Source organism: Eretmochelys imbricata, chromosome 1 (assembly GCF_965152235.1).
Source record: "Eretmochelys imbricata isolate rEreImb1 chromosome 1, rEreImb1.hap1, whole genome shotgun sequence".
Taxonomy (NCBI): domain Eukaryota; kingdom Metazoa; phylum Chordata; order Testudines; family Cheloniidae; genus Eretmochelys; species Eretmochelys imbricata.
In genome coordinates this window covers 301,744,216-301,762,149 of record NC_135572.1, presented here as the reverse complement: position 1 = coordinate 301,762,149, position 17,934 = coordinate 301,744,216, and the positions used below count along the sequence as shown (strand labels likewise).

General features: G+C 36.2%; 1 protein-coding gene across 3 annotated transcripts in view; it reads right to left on the bottom strand.

Annotated features, from left to right (window-relative positions):
• Positions 1-1,014: 1,014 nt before the first annotated feature.
• Positions 1,015-17,934, bottom strand: part of RPAP3 (RNA polymerase II associated protein 3) — a 49,594-nt gene continuing 32,674 nt past the window's right edge. For all 3 annotated transcript variants that reach the window (XM_077833778.1, XM_077833771.1, XM_077833785.1), the window contains exons 10-17: positions 16,121-16,242; positions 13,037-13,107; positions 12,792-12,908; positions 10,698-10,909; positions 7,419-7,614; positions 6,520-6,617; positions 4,748-4,848; positions 1,015-2,231 (exon numbers count right to left, since the gene is read on the bottom strand). In XM_077833778.1, coding sequence (XP_077689904.1) covers positions 2,140-2,231; positions 4,748-4,848; positions 6,520-6,617; positions 7,419-7,614; positions 10,698-10,909; positions 12,792-12,908; positions 13,037-13,107; positions 16,121-16,242 — 1,009 coding nt within the window. In that variant the 3' untranslated portion in view covers positions 1,015-2,139. The remainder of the gene's footprint in view (positions 2,232-4,747; positions 4,849-6,519; positions 6,618-7,418; positions 7,615-10,697; positions 10,910-12,791; positions 12,909-13,036; positions 13,108-16,120; positions 16,243-17,934) is intronic.

The following is a 17,934-nucleotide window of genomic DNA, read 5'->3' as shown; positions in this document are numbered from 1 at the left end:
AAGTAGCCACCTAGTGGTCTCAACATGGGATTGAAGTCTTTCCAGGCTGAATGATGTCATTCAGTCAGGGATGAAATTTTAATGATGTCATATAGCTCAGAAATTGAACTAAGCCAGAAAGAAGAGAGAGCACCTATACCTCCAGTTAAGACCCAGCAAGGCAATCTTCTGACACAGAGCTAGGGTTTTTTCTCCTCAGTGTGAAGTGTGTCATCTTGTGTCTAGAAGAGGTCAGCCTGCTACAAAGACACAATACCCACACTTGTTGGTGTTCACGGTAAAGAGGTGTTCTACAAGACTAGGACCCCACTGGCCCAAATCTGTGAGGTTAGAACATTTTAGATATTTTCACCCTATTAAAGTTCCCAGAGGAAATAAAGATCTGTGGTGATGAGTGAAAAATACATGTGTAAATATTTCACCACACCACCATACCCCAGCTGTTACCTGCTAGTCTATCTCTAGTGCATTATACTACATACTGATACATTGTCCAGCATTTCTTACACAGAATACAGCATTATTATTTCCCACAGGGCTTGTCTATAGGGGGAAAATGGCCTTGAATAGATATTCCACAATAGCTCCTCATAGGGACCCTCTTATTCTGCTCTAAGAAAGCCTTTGTGCAACTTAACTGAATCCATTTTAGTGACAAATAAGAGAGTGTCCACACGGGGAGTTGAGGAATAGCCACTGTGTTTTAAATTCATACTCTAGCTTATTTCACAATAGACAAGCCCATAATCTAGCATGGTACATTTCTTTCACAAAATGAAAAACACATTTGCCAAAGCTTGACCAACCGTGGCAACAGGTCTCCTTGTAAAGTTAAAGGGTTGTATAGCTACAGTACACCATAAAGATATTGGTGTGACAGATTCCAGTTAATGATTTTGATCTATTGCTATAACCTGAATACCTAGTAGATAGAAAGAATGCAGCAAAAATGAAAAAAAAAATAACCCACAAAACAACAACAACCCACAAGCAAAACTCCGTATCTCAGCTATATCCATCTTGTTCTACTTAGGTTTTATTGGTTTGTTAGCTGTTCTGGATTTATACAAAAAGTAACTTAAAACAGACTGAGGTTGAAAAATCAAGCGCTCAAAAGTTAGAAATTGCCAGAATTAAGTTTGCCTGTACAACCTGAATGTGGCCCTCTTGTGTGTAGGCATTAGGATAAAGGATGGGATTTTCAGAAACATCTAAGTGACTTAAGAGCACAAGTCCCATTGAAAGTGCCTGGCAAATAAGACCTGGGGCCATCCATCGAACAAGGATCAAAAGAAATACTGCATAGCTACCAGCTTGTAAAGGGGATAGATTGATAGGACTGTAAAGAATTGTGCTCTCTGTGTGGTGCAATATTCATTCATATTTTTTTTTATATTTTCATTCAGCCATAGGTGAAATTCAGGGTCTTAGTGACTATTTTAAAAATCTTACATTGTCTGGAACCTAGTTATTTAAGAGAGATTCCTTTTGTACTACTGCAATGGGCATCTCAGCTGTCAGTGCCTAGAACTCAGCTTTAGGGCAATCTCACCTAAAGAAATTTGGAATTTACTGGCCTTCACACCCCAAGTTTGCAGAGCATCAGATGAAGTTTTCATGTTGTCCTGTGTGGCATCTATTTAAAGATAAATAACAATTTAGCTTATCTGAGAAATGTAAGTTCATTAAGTAGTACATTTTATGTTAAAATAAAATATACCAGCCAATTTTGAATTAAACACTGTTAAGTTTATTTCCCAAAATAAAATTCACGCTGATCTTTTAATAATCATCAAGTTACCAAAACCCACATGTTTATAAATAATTAACTTTATTTCTGAATAACTGTCAGCCTTAATCCTGCAACTCAATCTACTCAAGCGGACTCTTAAACCTGGAGAGAGTCCTCCTGGAACCACAGGGCTCTTAAATAATGGGCACAATTGCAGAATTGGGGCATAGGCCATTATCCTTTCTAGGCACTTGCCATTTGGTTTTATCTGGTATAAGGATTTCATTACCTACATAAATGCAACTTTATGGATTTAACTCATCCACTGATTTCAGTACAAGTAGCTCAGAGAAGAGGTGCGGAATCAGACTAGTTTACACATACAAATATGTAACATCAGTAATCCATTAATACTGAACACCATATCTCTTCTTCAGCTCTTCAACAGAATTATCCTCCAATCTGGACTGGTTCATGTGACTGAACAATACATGTGCAGCTGTAAGAGAGATAAAAATTAACATGACCTTCCATTTTTAGACTTTCAGACACACTATTTTTTTAAATGTGTGATTTTAAGGTGACAAACTGTTATAGAACAAATATGTCCTATCTGAAAACTGTCAATACATTTAATATGTCATTTGGATTCGATAGAAGAAGAAATCTCAATAGTAATTAGTTAAAACTCAATATTCTGTCTATAAGAAACTGAAAACAAAACAAAAATCCACAAATGGCAACAGCCAGCATTTTTGTTTTGGTGCTTTATACAATGAATAAAGGTCCTTTTACAGCAAGTGGTTAGGCAAAAAAACCCATAATTCCTCAAACAGGTGCATATTCCTGATGACAAAAACAGAAAAACAAACAAGACATAAGCTATCTTGTCTTATGCTATTAAAAACAGAAGGTAAAAAGTTTGTGCCAGATGTCAGACAAAATTGGCATAAAAATAAAGTTGTTTATTCAAATTTATAAGCTGTAATGAAGAAAAATATACTGAAGTAAAAAAGCTGAAAAAGTTAATAGTTTCAAAACATGAAAATGACTTTTACAAGGAAACTATTTGTCCAAGAGGCTCAGGTTTGTTTTCTATTATAATGAAAGAGTGGTAGGTGTAGTGAAGCTCAGCTATGTTCAGTAATTTCCAAATTGATTTTTTAAAATGTCCATTTATCAGCAGTAGATGTCATAGGGCACCAAATGGCTTGTGTGCACACAACTGGTGGTCTCAGTCTAGGTCTGAAATAGACAAATATTCAAATGACAAACACACACCTCAATGGGCTGAATGAAAGGAGGGTCAAGGCACAAAGAGTAAAACTCCTGTGAACTAACTGTGGTGGTCCTTCAAGAACAGTGCTGACGCATACAGGCAGAACAATTTTGAGAAGCTTGCACTGTCTCTGCTTAAATGTGTTCTGTGGCTAAACAGAAGATGATTTCTCACTCCTAGAGACTGACTAGCACATACATGAACACTAATTAAAAATAAAATCAACTAAAAAAAATAGAAGTCAGAAAACAATTACAATGTAGACTAATGATCAAAAGATGCTAAGAGGGATCCAACAGAATCTGATTCACGTAACAAGTGTGAAAACCAATATTAAAAAAAAAATTTACTAACAAGAGTATTAGGGCAAAATTCTCAAGGTGGGTTAAAGCCTTTTACACAACTCAAGTGGTGCAGAGGAATCATAATGTAGCTGCAAATGCCCAGCAGAGATGTTTCAGAAGTACAGGAACTCTGTTGGAGTATGTGTGCTTTCACAGGCCCTGCGCCACACATCCCACCGCAGAACCTAGAGGGACTAAAATGGTGGGGAACAGAGATGCGTCAGGGGCAGGGAGGAGCTCTATCATGGCAATTATCCATTGGCAGGGTATAATATATTAGTGACTCTTTTCCAATGGCACAAGTTAAAACTGCCACGAAGCAGCTCTAAGTTGTATCAGAGCTGGGGCCAACCATGCAAATCAGGGAGCTGTTTCAGCCCACCAAACTTCTCCTGTGCCAAGACAGAATCAAGCCTTTAGTGCCTTGATATTACAGTGATGGGTAAAATGCAAAGGTGGCAGAACCCAGTACTGCAATTGGAGCCTGAGTTTGACTCTACAACATTTTGAACATTTTCTTCCCAAATTTGATTTCGTGAGAATCAGATATAAATGACATCATGCATTTTGGTACTACATTGTGCTCAATTACAACTGCAGCTACTAGCGTTTGTACACAACATTGCTATTAAAAAAGGTAGTTATAACCAGCATGTCTTTTTTGGCTGTTAGTTTGAGTTTTAAGAAGATCCTAAAAACTGAAAGTTTCTGAGAAGCACATTTAAAACAGCTGATTTGATCAAGCATTCATATGTCATTTAAAATCATCTAGATGGAATTTCAAGTAATCTATAACAAATCATTTACATTTCAAAGACAATCAAAATGTTGTTCTAAAATATATGCTTTAGGAATTATTTTGGGGAAGTTTCATGGCCTGTGTTATACTGAAGGTCAGACTAGATGATCACAGTGGTTCCTTCTGGGCTTAAAATCTATGAAGAATAATTTGTTTCAGGGAGGGTCCTTCACGCCCCGCACAGTACCCCAAGGATTTGTCCCCATTTCTTCCTTTATTTTCCCCACTTACAAAAGCCCTATATAAACTGATCTCCCAGCCAAGAACGATATGATTTGCCTGAAACCTGTCAGATCCACAACTGCTCAGGCAAGAATGGTCACTACAAAGTGGTGGAAAATTTACCTTCTCAGAGTGGTTGAGTTCACTGCTTTTAGACTGATCCACATATCTTCCCCTCCACTCCCCATCAACCTCTCAAAAAAGAATCAAACTGGAAACCTTTTTAGAAACATGTAGTTAAAGCAGCCTCTGAAGTGTAAATAAATATTGGCTGTAAACTGAATGGATACTGAAGTATCTGACTGAAATGAGACGTATACCAAGATCCAAGTTTGAAAAAAAAAAAAGATTTGGCATTACTTTCTACTTACTTTTTTTCTCCAAGTCTGACATAAACATGACTGCCATGTCAAATCTTTTTAATTCAGATAGCCTCTGGAGAATTTCAAGGATGAGTGATGGTTTCTCTTTCCTAAAATAGCAAATTATTAAATATATATGAAAATAACTACCTCTGATTAGAAAGATCCAATAGATACAAGCAGGATTACGGAATTCAGGAAATTCAAGCTACAGGAACAGATGAAATCAAACAAACAAACAGTTTGTATGCAAATATTTTTAGTACTAGCGAACAAAGGTAAAAAAAATATACAGAAAGAAGGAGGAAAGTTGACAAGGCGACATTAAAACATGCACTAGTTATTGCTATTCTAAATATCAAATCATACTTTTCAGTGCCCAAAAGGTTGGTGCTTACGGTGCATGTTTCTTTTTGAACCTTTCCATAACCACAGCACCTTTCTGAGTTGTTATTCTTAGCTCATGATAATGGAGAGAGAAATCATATTCCTCGTTTTCAACCAAAAATGGAAGCAACAGATAATATCACTTAAAAACACCATCTCTGGCTTTCCTAAGGAAACACATGCTCATACAAACTATGTCAACTAAAATGCCTTAGTACTAAGAAATCCATTTGATCTGCCACTTTAGACATCTACAGATCATGATCTATTGATTAGTGTATGCAAATCCAGAGGGTTTCAGGAGGAAAATAAGGAGAGATTTTAATGGGTAGTAATTTGATTGTGAGGATGTACAGACATCAGATTGTATGGTTGCTGTCATTTTCAGCAGTATGGAAAAATCTCTTTTTTTTTTTTTTTTTTTTTTTTGACAATGAGAGCATATTTGACCACCTTCCTTCCTCTTTCACTACCAATGACTACAAATTATCTTTTTGATTTATACCTCAAGTTCCCCTCCTTTTAAAAACTGGTTTTAACTTTCTGCTCTCAACAAATTCACTCTCTAGCAGCCATGCAAGTAGTAACACGGAATGAAGGATATGCCTCTTCAGGTGTGGTGATTCACCCTCATGATTTGTTCCTGTTGGGACAATACTTGCTTCTGGCCTATACCTGGCCCCTTTAATTTACACTTGCTACTCTGCATCATAAAAAAAATATAACATATTTTTAGAGCTCAGATTAATTTAGAGGAGTGGCACATTGTTCATAATGAGCAGAATGAACTTTTTAGCCTCAAGTAATGCAGCGCTGAAATATCTCAAAAATAACTGCCAAGTGCTTTTTATTTTCTTAATATTAAGACTTCTATTCCCATACACATGCTCGCTACTTTTCAGTGTTCTGTTACAGAATACAAGCATATAATTAAAGGGGGAAAAATAAAAACCAAGACACTGAAGGCATCACAATGAAGATAGCATAAAATAATGGAATTTCTTAGTTCTTTGCTCGTCTTTGACCTACATTTTATTGTTTTAAAAATGAATTCTGAGCTCAAGGAATGTGCTATCTTTCCAATAGAAACAGATCACTTCACATAGGCCATCAAGTAGTCAATCAGTGGCCAGTAATGACACAATCTGAATTTAAACCAATGCCTTAACGCAAAAGGCTTTTTATTTCATTACCAATTTTCTCCTAGCTGGTCCTTCTGAAATACTCTTCTTTTCTGAAAATTAATTTCTTGAGGAATACATTTAAATAACTACATCCTGATAAGCCAGTGTTATATACTATAGACTACATATTCGGTATACTAAACAGAAAAAGCCTCTGTTGGATGCAAACAATATAAAACCCTAGGATAATTAGTGAGGAACTGAACTTACTCAATGTAAAAGTCTTGCAGAATTTTCAAAATCTGGTTAAATACATCTGGATCTAAGGATTTTTGGAACAGCTTTGGATAAAGCGAAGGCTCTATTTGCTTTGGAAGAATAAAAAACACTGTTATTTACAGACAAAAAATATTATTCAATTGTGAAAACTGAAACTAATCATTTTAAGTTCTCCTAGCAGGATCCATTCCCTTCCACATATTTTTAGGAAATAAGTTAAAAAAAGCTACAAGAATAGGTTTTGGCCTATTATGCATATAGCCTTCTACATTCTGTTGAAAAGATAGCTGTAGTTACAAGGAAATATATTTTTCTTCTTAGAGCTCCTCATTTTATTTTATTTACTTGTACATTTTTGCAAGTGATTGTTAAAGGTTTTTTAAAAAATGTACATTAACCTTGGTAACAAGGGAGGAACTAAAATTACCTTTTTTCCTTCAAAACTATTGAATTAAAATATTGATTAAATTAGGTTGAGGCACTTTAAAATACCTATACAGCCTATAAAGGGATAAGAATGCTGGTATTCTTCAATGCTACAGCTCCAATCCGGTAAAAAGCACGTGAGTAACTGGAGTTCAATGTGGATACAAAATGTGTGTTTACATAATTTGGGCCTAAATTAGAAGGAAGGGATTAAAAAAAATGAGGACACCATTCATAGACTTATACTGTAAATGTCAAATAAAACAAAATCGAGCACAGAATGAAAATTATTTTCACATGGAGTCAAAGCTCCTTGATATCATGGGAAAGGGGTTTAAATGAAAATAAAGATACTGCCATTTGTGAACTGTTAAATCATTCTAGACACTAAATTTCCCAATCCACCACCATAAAAGGACACTATTTCTTTAAGCACAGTTGTAGTCACAGAATACTACTCTTACCTTTAGGTACATGTACATCTTATCTGGGCAGCCTTTCAATTTTCTGAAATCAGATTCAAGCTGAAATGAATTTGCAGGGATTGCAGGAACATCAGATGTAGACACAGGAAGTAATGTTTTTTCTTGTTCTAGATGATTTTTCAGACTGGATGATTGAAGTGTAGCTGATGGCATCTCTTTCATATTGGTAGGGGATCTACAAATATTTGTTTAATTGTACATTTTAAAATAAAAATTCTGTCCATTTCATAAAGGAGTCTTAGTTGGAGCTATTGGGTACCATCTCTTTTGCAAATCTGAGCCTTAATAAATATCCTCACTTTCAAGATTTTAGTAATAGTTTGTATAAAAAGCAATTATTTTCTTCAGACAAAAATATTCCTAAGCTTTGAAATAAAAGCAAAAGAACATATTTAAATTGAGCTAATTAAATGTTTGTTAAAATATGATTTGACTGGTCAATGTAAATGATTTTCCAGTCCTGTAAAGAAGTATGTGCTACATATTTATTATATTTCCATAAATAACTGTTTTTAGTGCACGAAATGCTTCTACCATTCAATATATATCAGCATTACATAAATTCTTTCCTCCACAGCTGCAAGAATAAGAAAATAAGTTTTCTTTGGAATTTCATAATGCAAAACAATAAGCATGTCAAATGTGAAAACATTTTCAACACTGATTACAGTGCAGCCATTTGTTCTCCTATAATTTATTTGTCATTTCAATCAGTATATTTTTAGTGGTTAGAACATGGCGGTAAAAATGTACTTTTGCCCTAAAAACACTATAAATTGAATCCATTCAGCTGTTCAGGGGAGGAAAAAAAGAACTAAATTTTTCCAGACCATTTTCCAGTTAGTAAAAATATGTTAAAAAAGGCAAGGAATACCATATTAATATTCTCCAACAGTTCAAAGAGCCTGGGAAATTGGCTTAAACAGCCAATCAAGGATCCCCAGCACCTGGGTGTAGGGAGCTATCTCCATTGGTTCCAGATCACCCAGCCCAGCACTCACCCAGTTTAGGAGTCATCCCAGGGATGATTCCAGCCAATATAATAACCCTATCACAGGCTCGCTGGCCTTTTAAGGGGAGTTGGGCTCAGCCTAGTCGGGAAAGGTCAGCTACCCTCTTCCTCCAGCTGATCCTGATCAGCTAGGGAGCAGATGGCCCTGTTTAATTATTAGTCCCAACTGGGAAGGGTTATGGGATGACCTCAAAGGGTTGCGAGAGCTTGGTTGGGGGAGGCAGGTTGATTCCGCTAGTAGGCTCTGGAGAAGGGTAGCTCCCAGACAAACAGCCTGGTGGACTGAGGGTTTCAGGAAGGAGACTGGCTCCTATGACTGACCCTGGGAGGAAGGCGGCTCCCAGAGGGGAAATGCCCTGAGAGTCAGTGCTCTGTGGAGAGTGGGAAAGGCCTGAGAGCTTAGGCCAAGAAGGGTGAAAAACCTTTCTGTTTATAAAAACAACAAGGAGTCTGGTGGCACATTAAAGACTAACAGATTTATTTGGGCATAAGCTTTTGTGGGTAAAAGCCCCACTTCTTCAGATGCATGGAGAGAAAATTACAAGATGCAGACATAAATATACTGACGCATGAAAGGAAGGGAGTTACCTCACAAGTGGAGAACCAGTGTTGACAGGGCCAATTTGATCAGGGTGGATGTAGCCCACTCCCAATAATAGATGAGGAGATGTCAATTCCAGGAGAGGCAAAGCTTCTTTTATAATGAGCCAGCCACCCCGAGTCCCTATTCAAGCCCAAATTAATGGTGTTAAATTTGCAAATGAATTTTGGTTCTACTGTTTCTCTTTGAAGTCCGTTTCTGAAGTTTTTTTTGTTCAAGTATAGCTACTTTCAAATCTGCTATAGACTGTCCAGGAAGATTGAAGTGTTCTCCTACTAGCTTTTGTATGTTGCCATTCTTGATGTCCGATTTGTGTCCATTTATTCTTTTACATAAGGACTGTACAGTTTGGCCAATGTACTAACCCAGGAATCAATCCCTATAGCAAACCTCGTTGCCTACTCTGTCCCCATATCTACTCTGGCAACACCATCAGAGGACCCAACCACATCAGCCACACCATCAGAGGCTCATTCACCTGCACGTCTACTAATGTTATATATGCCATCATATGCCAGCAATGCCCCTCAATGAGAAACAGCAGAACTAAAATTCATTTGCAAATTTAACACCATTAATTTGGGCTTGAATAGGGACTGGGAGGGGCTGGCTCATTACAAAAGCAGCTTTTCCACTCCTGGAACTGACACCTCCTTATCTATTATTGGGGGTGGACTGCATCCACCCTGATCAATTTGGCCTGTCAACACTGGCTCTCCACTTGTGAGGTAACTTCCTTCTCTTCATGTGTCAGTGTATTTATGTCTGCATCTGTAATTTTCACTCCATGCATCTGAAGAAGTGGGGTTTTTATGTTAGTCTTTAAGGTGCCACCGGACTCCTTGTTGTTTTTGTGGATCCAAACGGCTCCCCCAGTACCTTTCTGTTTATGTTGCACTTGGGATTACTGTTTAAATTCGTTACCAGTACCTTGCTGGGTGGGGCTGATGGAGACTACTCCTTGGGAGAAAACTGAGACATGGTGAATAGTGCCGTGGTGGGCCAAAAGGGGGGTAAGGTGGATTCTGACCCTGCCACAGGCTCCTTGGGAGCTCTTACCAGTCAACAGAACTTGGAGCAGACATGAGGCTCCTGGCTGCCTCCACAACTGGAGAAGCGGTGGCAAAATCCTTTAATACCATCTTTGTTGCTTCCCATCCCCAGGTGTCCAGAGCAGACCTCTAGCACTCCTGAGAACCTGAGAATCTTGCACTAAAATTCCCAACTGACTTTCTATAATTGAGGTAAGATGTAATGCATAGGAAATGTAGCATATTTTATACATCAAAATTACATAACTTCCCTCAGATATTTGGAATACCTGAGCAAAACAATCTAAGTTAACAACTTGTCCACCTGTTTCTAAAAGGCTCATATTTGTTTCAGAAGTTTCTCTCCTTCTCACACACACACACATTCTGTGAACCTGTGTTTCCAAAGTAAATCTTCAAACAAGGTGTATATAGCTAAAAGACTATTTAATAAAAACAATACAGTAGTTAAGTTTTCAAATTTCAATTACAACTACATTTAAGCAAGGTTTTTTGGTGCAATATTCAAAGCACGTAATAATCTGAGAAGGATTATATACCCAGTCACGTTTGCCTATCAAATCTGAGAACACCAAAGAGTTTATTATACTCACTGGAAGGCTGGTATATCACTGATTTCTTCTATTTTCAACTGTTTTGCTCTAGGAGTATCAGATGTAGTTAAGAGGTCATCTTGATTTAGATTCTTAGTTGTTTCTACACTTGTAGAATTAATCCAATTACTGACTAGAGTAGTAGTATTAGGCACATCAACATTCTGCATCTCATCACCAACTTCTTCAATGAATATTCTTCTCAAAGGCTTCTAAATAGAACAAACCACTAAGGTTAGTGGGATACTCTACTTTATTCTTTGTAAAGACTATTGTTTACAATGGACTAGAACCCCAGAGCCACTATGTTAGTGTGTGCTGGTGTCCAGTGCAGATATTTTACAATAAAAATATACAGACGGTTTACATATTTATTATAAATTTGTGACTTCAAAATTCATCATAAAATTAAAAATATTCTCTTTCATTTGCCTCTTTTCCCTGCTACCATTTTACTTTATTCGTATGTATTATGGGGCATTCTCACCTCAAAGTCATTCCATTTCTATATTTTGTTTTCCCAGACAAGTAAAAAACAAACAAAACAAACAACCCTCCTCTCCCCCCCCACAAAAAAATACTTCTTCTGAGAGGCTCTTTAATCTTTCAATTTAGGATCTATGATATTTGGCCAGTCACTGGTCAACCAAATTTTGTATCCAAAGAAAGACATGCAATGAGATTTGACTAGCTTTATTTTGCATAAATAACTACAAATAGGTCTGTGGTCACAGAATTTAAAATCCAGCCATACTATTCACTAAATGACATCCTGAAGCAGTGAATTCCATAGTGTGCCTACCCATTGTTACTGAAATAATTTGTTTCATTTGTTCCAGTTTTGCTAATAATTACTTTGATCCCTGCCTGATCTCCAGCAATTGCAGACATCATATTACAGGCCCTCCACAGGATCTCAGGGTCTTTTACCAACCACCCAAATGAAGGGTGAATTCCATCCACTGAATGTAATCTTTTGGGAGAAGAGTGTGTTATGTATATTTGCAAGGCTATATACAATTATTAGTAATGGGACTCTGAAGTTCAAACAGCTAATTAATCTGTTAAAGGGAAGAACAGAAGAATGCAAAAGATTCTGGGGTAGATTCTCTGTCGTGACTGAGATCTACTTAACACAGTGAAGAGGCCTTCAGGGAACCAGTTATGACTTACCAGTCCCCAGCTCTGGCCCAGCCCCACCTTAGGTTAGAACAGTGCGAGTTGCTCTAACAGCTATGCTAACTAGCAACAATCTCCAAAGAACAGTCCTCTATCTTGGGGTAGGCAGAGTGCAATCAATTATGGACACAACCCATCCTGTCTTGTGTCAGGAGAGGCATAGGGTCTCCACTGGGGAGATACAAGTGGTTTCTGTTCTCTTTGTACTGCAAGATCAATGAAAAGGGAGCAGAGTAGGACAGTAAATTTGTAAGTGTCAGTAAATGCCTAACCTTAATAGAACCATGAAGGACAAATGAATCTATATTTAGTATCTCCAGTTAGTGCAGCTTTTAAGCTGAAAATTAGCATGTCAAGAATGCTACAGCTGATATAACCAAGTGTAATTTAACATTATAGAGGATATATTCTATTACATTTGTATTATACAATATCTATTAATTGGATGAAATAAATCCAATACTTATTTTTAAAATTTAAAGTAAAAGACATTATTTTCTACCTAACTTTAGTCTGTTACCAATTTTGGTTTAATACTACAATGAAAGGAATCAAGAAACAAAACGGTTTGGAAGTTAATTAAATTAAGAAAAAATGTATTTGTCAAACATTAGTGTGCTTTGCACTGTACAAAACACAGTAAATACTCTGTGTCCCAGGGAATTTACCTTATAGTTATAAGGAACAGAAAAAAATTAAAATGATGAATAGTGTAAGTCTAATGCATGCAGAAATCTGTATCTGCAAACTGCATTTATTATCTTAACATATATTTAAATAAGGCATTTTTACACTAAAAGTGTGCATGTCAAATATCAGTTTACATTTACAACACAACAGGTAAGAAAGGAATTAAATGTTTAACTCCACGCCCCTCTATATTTTCAAAATGTTTCCCCCTTCTCCCCCACTTACAGTTGATCTAAGATGTAAGGGTTTATCAATGGGCTGCACCAGGTTTCGTATTTCTGTTTCTTCTGCGGATGGTTCAGGACATTCCTGGTAAGTCCACAGCCCTTTCTCAACTAATTCCTTAAAGATAATTGTTCAGATAATTAAAATTAAAGGTTAGTTATGAAATTCATTACATTTATACATCTAATCTAAGCACAGAAATATTCTGTTAATAAACTGCAACATATAGTCACAAACATACATACATTCTGTATTTTGGTTAGTTCATTTATTGCTTGTTTATTGCCAGGTTCCAACTTCAAAACTGTTTCAAAATCTAAGTGAATAAAAAATATGAGAAAAAAAATGTATAAGTTTCAAGTTGAAGCATTTCTGGTCTTTTTCTTTCTTTTTTTTAATTAAACTATCTGTTTTTTCCAAAGGTAACTGCCTCCAAAATAATTAGTTTACAAGTAAATTAGGGCTGTCAGGCGATTAAAAAGAAATTAATCTTGATTAATCGCACTGTTAAACAATAATAGACTACTATTTATTTAAATATTTTTGGATGTTTTCTATATTTTCGAATACATTGATTTCAATTACAACATGATACAAAGTGTACCTCGCTCACTTTATTTTCATTATAAACATTTGCAATGTAAAAACCAAAATAGTATTTTTTAATTCACCTAATACAAGTACTGTAGTGCAATCTCTTTATCACGCAAGTTGAACTTACAAAGGTAGAATTATGTACAAAAAAATAACTGCATTCAAAAATAAAACAATGTAAAACTTTAGAGCATACAAGTCCACTGAGTTCTACTTCTGCAAACGTGTTTTTCTGAGCGATTGGCTGGAGACGATGCGGCTCGCTTCTTGCTTACAATGTCACCTGAAAGTGAGAATAGGCATTCGCCTGGCACTGTTGTAGCCTGCGTTGCAAGATATTTACGTGCCAGATGTGTTAAAGATTCATATGTCCTTTCATGCTTCAACCACCATTCCAGAGGGCATGTGTCCATGCTGATGATGGGTTCAGCTTGATAACGAACCAAAGCAGAGCAGAACGCATGCTCATTCTCATCATCTGAGTCAGTTGCCACCAGCAGAAGACTGATTTTCTTTTTTGGTGGTTCAGGTTCTGTAGTTTCCGCATCTGAGCGTCGCTCTTTTAAGACTTCTGAAGCCATGCTCCACACTTCATCCGCCTCAGATTGCAGACGGCACTTCAGAATCTTAAACCTTGGGTGGAGTGCTGTAGCTATTTTTAGAAATCTCACATCGGTACCTTCTTTGTGTTTTGTCAAATCTACTGTTAAAATGTTCTTAAAACAACATGTGGTGAGTCACCATCCAAGACTGCTATAATATGAAATATATGGCAGAATGCAGGTAAAACAGAACAGGAGACACAGAACTCCTTGGGGGAGAATTGTGTCACAAATTTAATTAACAGATTTTTTTAACGAGCCTTATCAGCATGGAAGCATGTCTTCTGGAATGGTAGCTGAAGCATGGAGGGGCATACAAATGTTTAGAATATCTGGCACATAAATACCTTGCAATGCCAGCTACAAAAGTGCCATGCGAATGCCTGTTGTCACTTTCAGGTAATATTGTAAATAAGAAGCAGGCAGCATTATCTCCCGTAAATGTAAACAAACTTGCTTCTCTTAGCGACTGGATGAACAAGGAGGAGGACTGAGTGGACTTGTAGGCTCTAAAGTTTTATACTGTTTTGTTTTTGAGTGCAATTATGTAACAAAAAAAATAAATCTATATTTGTAAGTTACACTTTCACGATAAAGAGATTGCACTACAGTATTTATACGAGGTGAACTGAAAAACACTTTCTTTTGTTTATCATTTTTACAGAGCAAATATTTGTGATAAAAAATAATATAAAGTAAGCACTGCACATTTCATATTCTATGTTGTAATAGAAATGAATAAATTTGAAAATGTAGAAAAACATCCAAAAATATTTAATACATTTCAGTTGGCATCCTATTGTTTAACAGTGTAATTAATCGCGATTAACTTTTTTGAGTTTATCACGTGAGTTAACTGTGATCGATCAACAGCCCTAAAATAAAATATAAAAATTAACTCCATTTAACTTGGAAAAATATAAAGCTAGACTATTTCCTAGTAGCTAATAATATATAATATAAGAAATGTTTTATAACTAGGTGGGAAAAACACATTTTATGTTAAAATAAGACTTATTATGAAAGCACCAGTCACAGTTCCATATTTAATATTGATTGGCAAGTTACATTTAAATAGGAACTACAAATATATAATTAGGGCACCCAAACAGCCATAACTCTCTCCTGTAGTGATACCACAAGGCAGCAGGGCTGAGAAAAAAAACCCGTGTCTTTAAAAAAATTAATTTTTACCTAAAATGGAACTATAAACACTAAAATGCTTTAATTATAACTATGTGGTTATTGCACGGTGTCAGTACAGAGGGTTAAGGTTGTTTAGGTGCCTTAACTCTGCATTTCCATACCTTTAACATGTCTGGATTTCTTTTAAATTTAATCTTAATCTGAATTTCCTAGTTTTATCATGTTTCTTTCTGTAACAGTTACACTTTTCCTGTGACGTATTTTTCCCTAAATTACTATTCTCAAACTAGACTCCATCTTAATGTAGTTTCTGGTTAGAGATAATACTAAAAATACATGCTGAAGCTTAAAAATTAGGTTGGTTTAATGACCATTACTGTATCAGTCTTCATCTCTCCCACTCTTCCAATATTCATGTCCCATGCTGTTGAGTCCTAGTTCCTTGCACGTAATGTTTATACGTGTGTGTATATATGTGTGTGTGTGTAAATGAGAATGTGATAAAAAGACCAAATGTCAATTGTTGATAAAATTTATCACTAACTCTATATGAAAAATAAATTGATGCAGCTTCATTTAGAAAATGTGACGACAAAAATACTGATGAAAAATAAGTATTATAACTTGCAGAATATAAAAAAAAATGTTTTTCATTATGTTTCATATAAATCCAAACCTAGAACCCTTCTACAACACTCTTTAAATAATACATTCCATTGCAATCTTTAGCGAGATAAAATTATCTGTTCAAATGAATAAGGGGTGGTAGGTGAAATAAATCTTCAATTTGGCCTACCAACACAAAAAATTAGAGATTTGACATTCATGGTACCAAAAAATTGGTCTTCCTAGAAGTCGTGCCCCAATATACTGGAAATGCCAATAAATTGGTTTAATTGTTTATTGGGTGTTTAAAGAATCAGGACTAAATAAATCTACATATGGTACCTAACCCATCACAAACATTTACTTAATTCAAAGTCTCACCTTGCATAGCTTCTTTTAGCTTTCCTAGTGCTGATCTGGCAGTCCCTCTTCTGGCAAAAGCTTTAGAATAGGAAACATCTAGTAGTACAGCTTGTGTGCAGTCTGTTTCTGCCTCTTCATATCTCAGCAGAAAATAAATTTTAAAAGATTATTATACTAATCATGTAATGAAAACACAGTTTCAATATTAAAAAAAAAAAATAGTTTCTCCAAGGTATAAACATTTGGACCAAAGGCTTAATATCCGGATGCCTAAAATTAAATCCTTAAATCCATATTTAGTCACAAATAGAAGTGGCCTAGTTTTCAGAAGTGTTGAGCATCCCCAGCTCCCATTAAGTCAATGGGAGGCTCAGGAGCTCAGTACACCTTTGATACTTAATCACTCAATAAAAGAGGCCTGACTTTCAATCTAAGGGTTTAAACTTTAGGCACCTAGGTTTGAAAATTTTAGCCTTAGTTTTTCTTACATCCAGTGATATCACAGATCTAAATTCCCAGCTTCTGTCTACATTTATTTCTAGACTTTTTTTTTTTTTTTTATAAACACACAACAAACTACAGAGTTTTTAGAAAGCAATATTTTTCCAAATAAGTGTAATCTAGCAGATTTATTAAAATTTTCTATATTATATACTTTAATATATTGGTTGTATACCTGAATTTTGTGACAGCCACACAGAAGAACACATACTACATGGAAAAAGCCTTTACAAATGGTAGAAACATTTGTCTCATTTGATTGTAAAACTAAATTCCAGAGACAAGCATGTGCATCTATTGTTACTGGGACTTTTTGGTTTACTCAAACAGCAAAAACAAAAACCCAACTACCTTCCTACATCCATAACTGAAAAGAGTTTATATAATTAAAAATATTTGTTTTATAGACTGCTTATAACCATTCCTTCAGAAGTTTGAAATTTGAATCAATTTCTTTAGCAAAATTAGCTCTCTTACATCCTATATGAGACATCTAGCAACTTTCACCACTATTCATCACTATTACCAGCAGGAGAGTGAGGGTGAGAAAACCTGGATTTGTGCTGGAAATGGCCCACCTTGATTATTCATAGATTCATAGATATTTAGGTCAGAAGGGACCATTATGATCATCTAGTCTGACCTCCTGCACAACGCAAGCCACAGAATTTCACCCACCACTCCTACAAAAAAAACCTCACACCTATATCTGTGCTATTGAAGTCCTCAAATTGTAGTTTAAAGACCTCAAGGAGCAGAGAATCCTCCAGCAAGTGACCCGTGCCCCATGCTACAGAGGAAGGCGAAAAACCTCCAGGGCCTCTTCCAATCTGCCCTGGAGGAAAATTCCTTCCCGACCCCAAATATGGCGATCAGCTAAACCCTGAGCATATGGGCAAGATTCATCAGCCAGATACTACAGAAAATTCTTTCCCAGGTAACTTGGATCTTACCCCATCTAAAACCCATCACAGGCCATTGGGCCTATTTACCATGAATATTTAATTACCAAAACCATGTTATCCCATCATACCATCTCCTCCATAAACTTATCGAGTTTAATCTTAAAGCAATTATCATACACATTGTAAAGAGAGTGGTCACTTTGGATGGGCTATTACCAGCAGGAGAGTGAGTTTGTGTGTGTGGGGGGGGGAGGGGGCGGAGGGTGAGAAAACCTGGATTTGTGCTGGAAATGGCCCAACTTGATTATCATACACATTGTAAGGAGAGTGATCACTTTAGATAAGCTATTACCAGCAGGAGAGTGGGGTGGAAAGAGGTATTGTTTCATGGTCTCTGTGTATATAATGTCTTCTGCAGTTTCCACA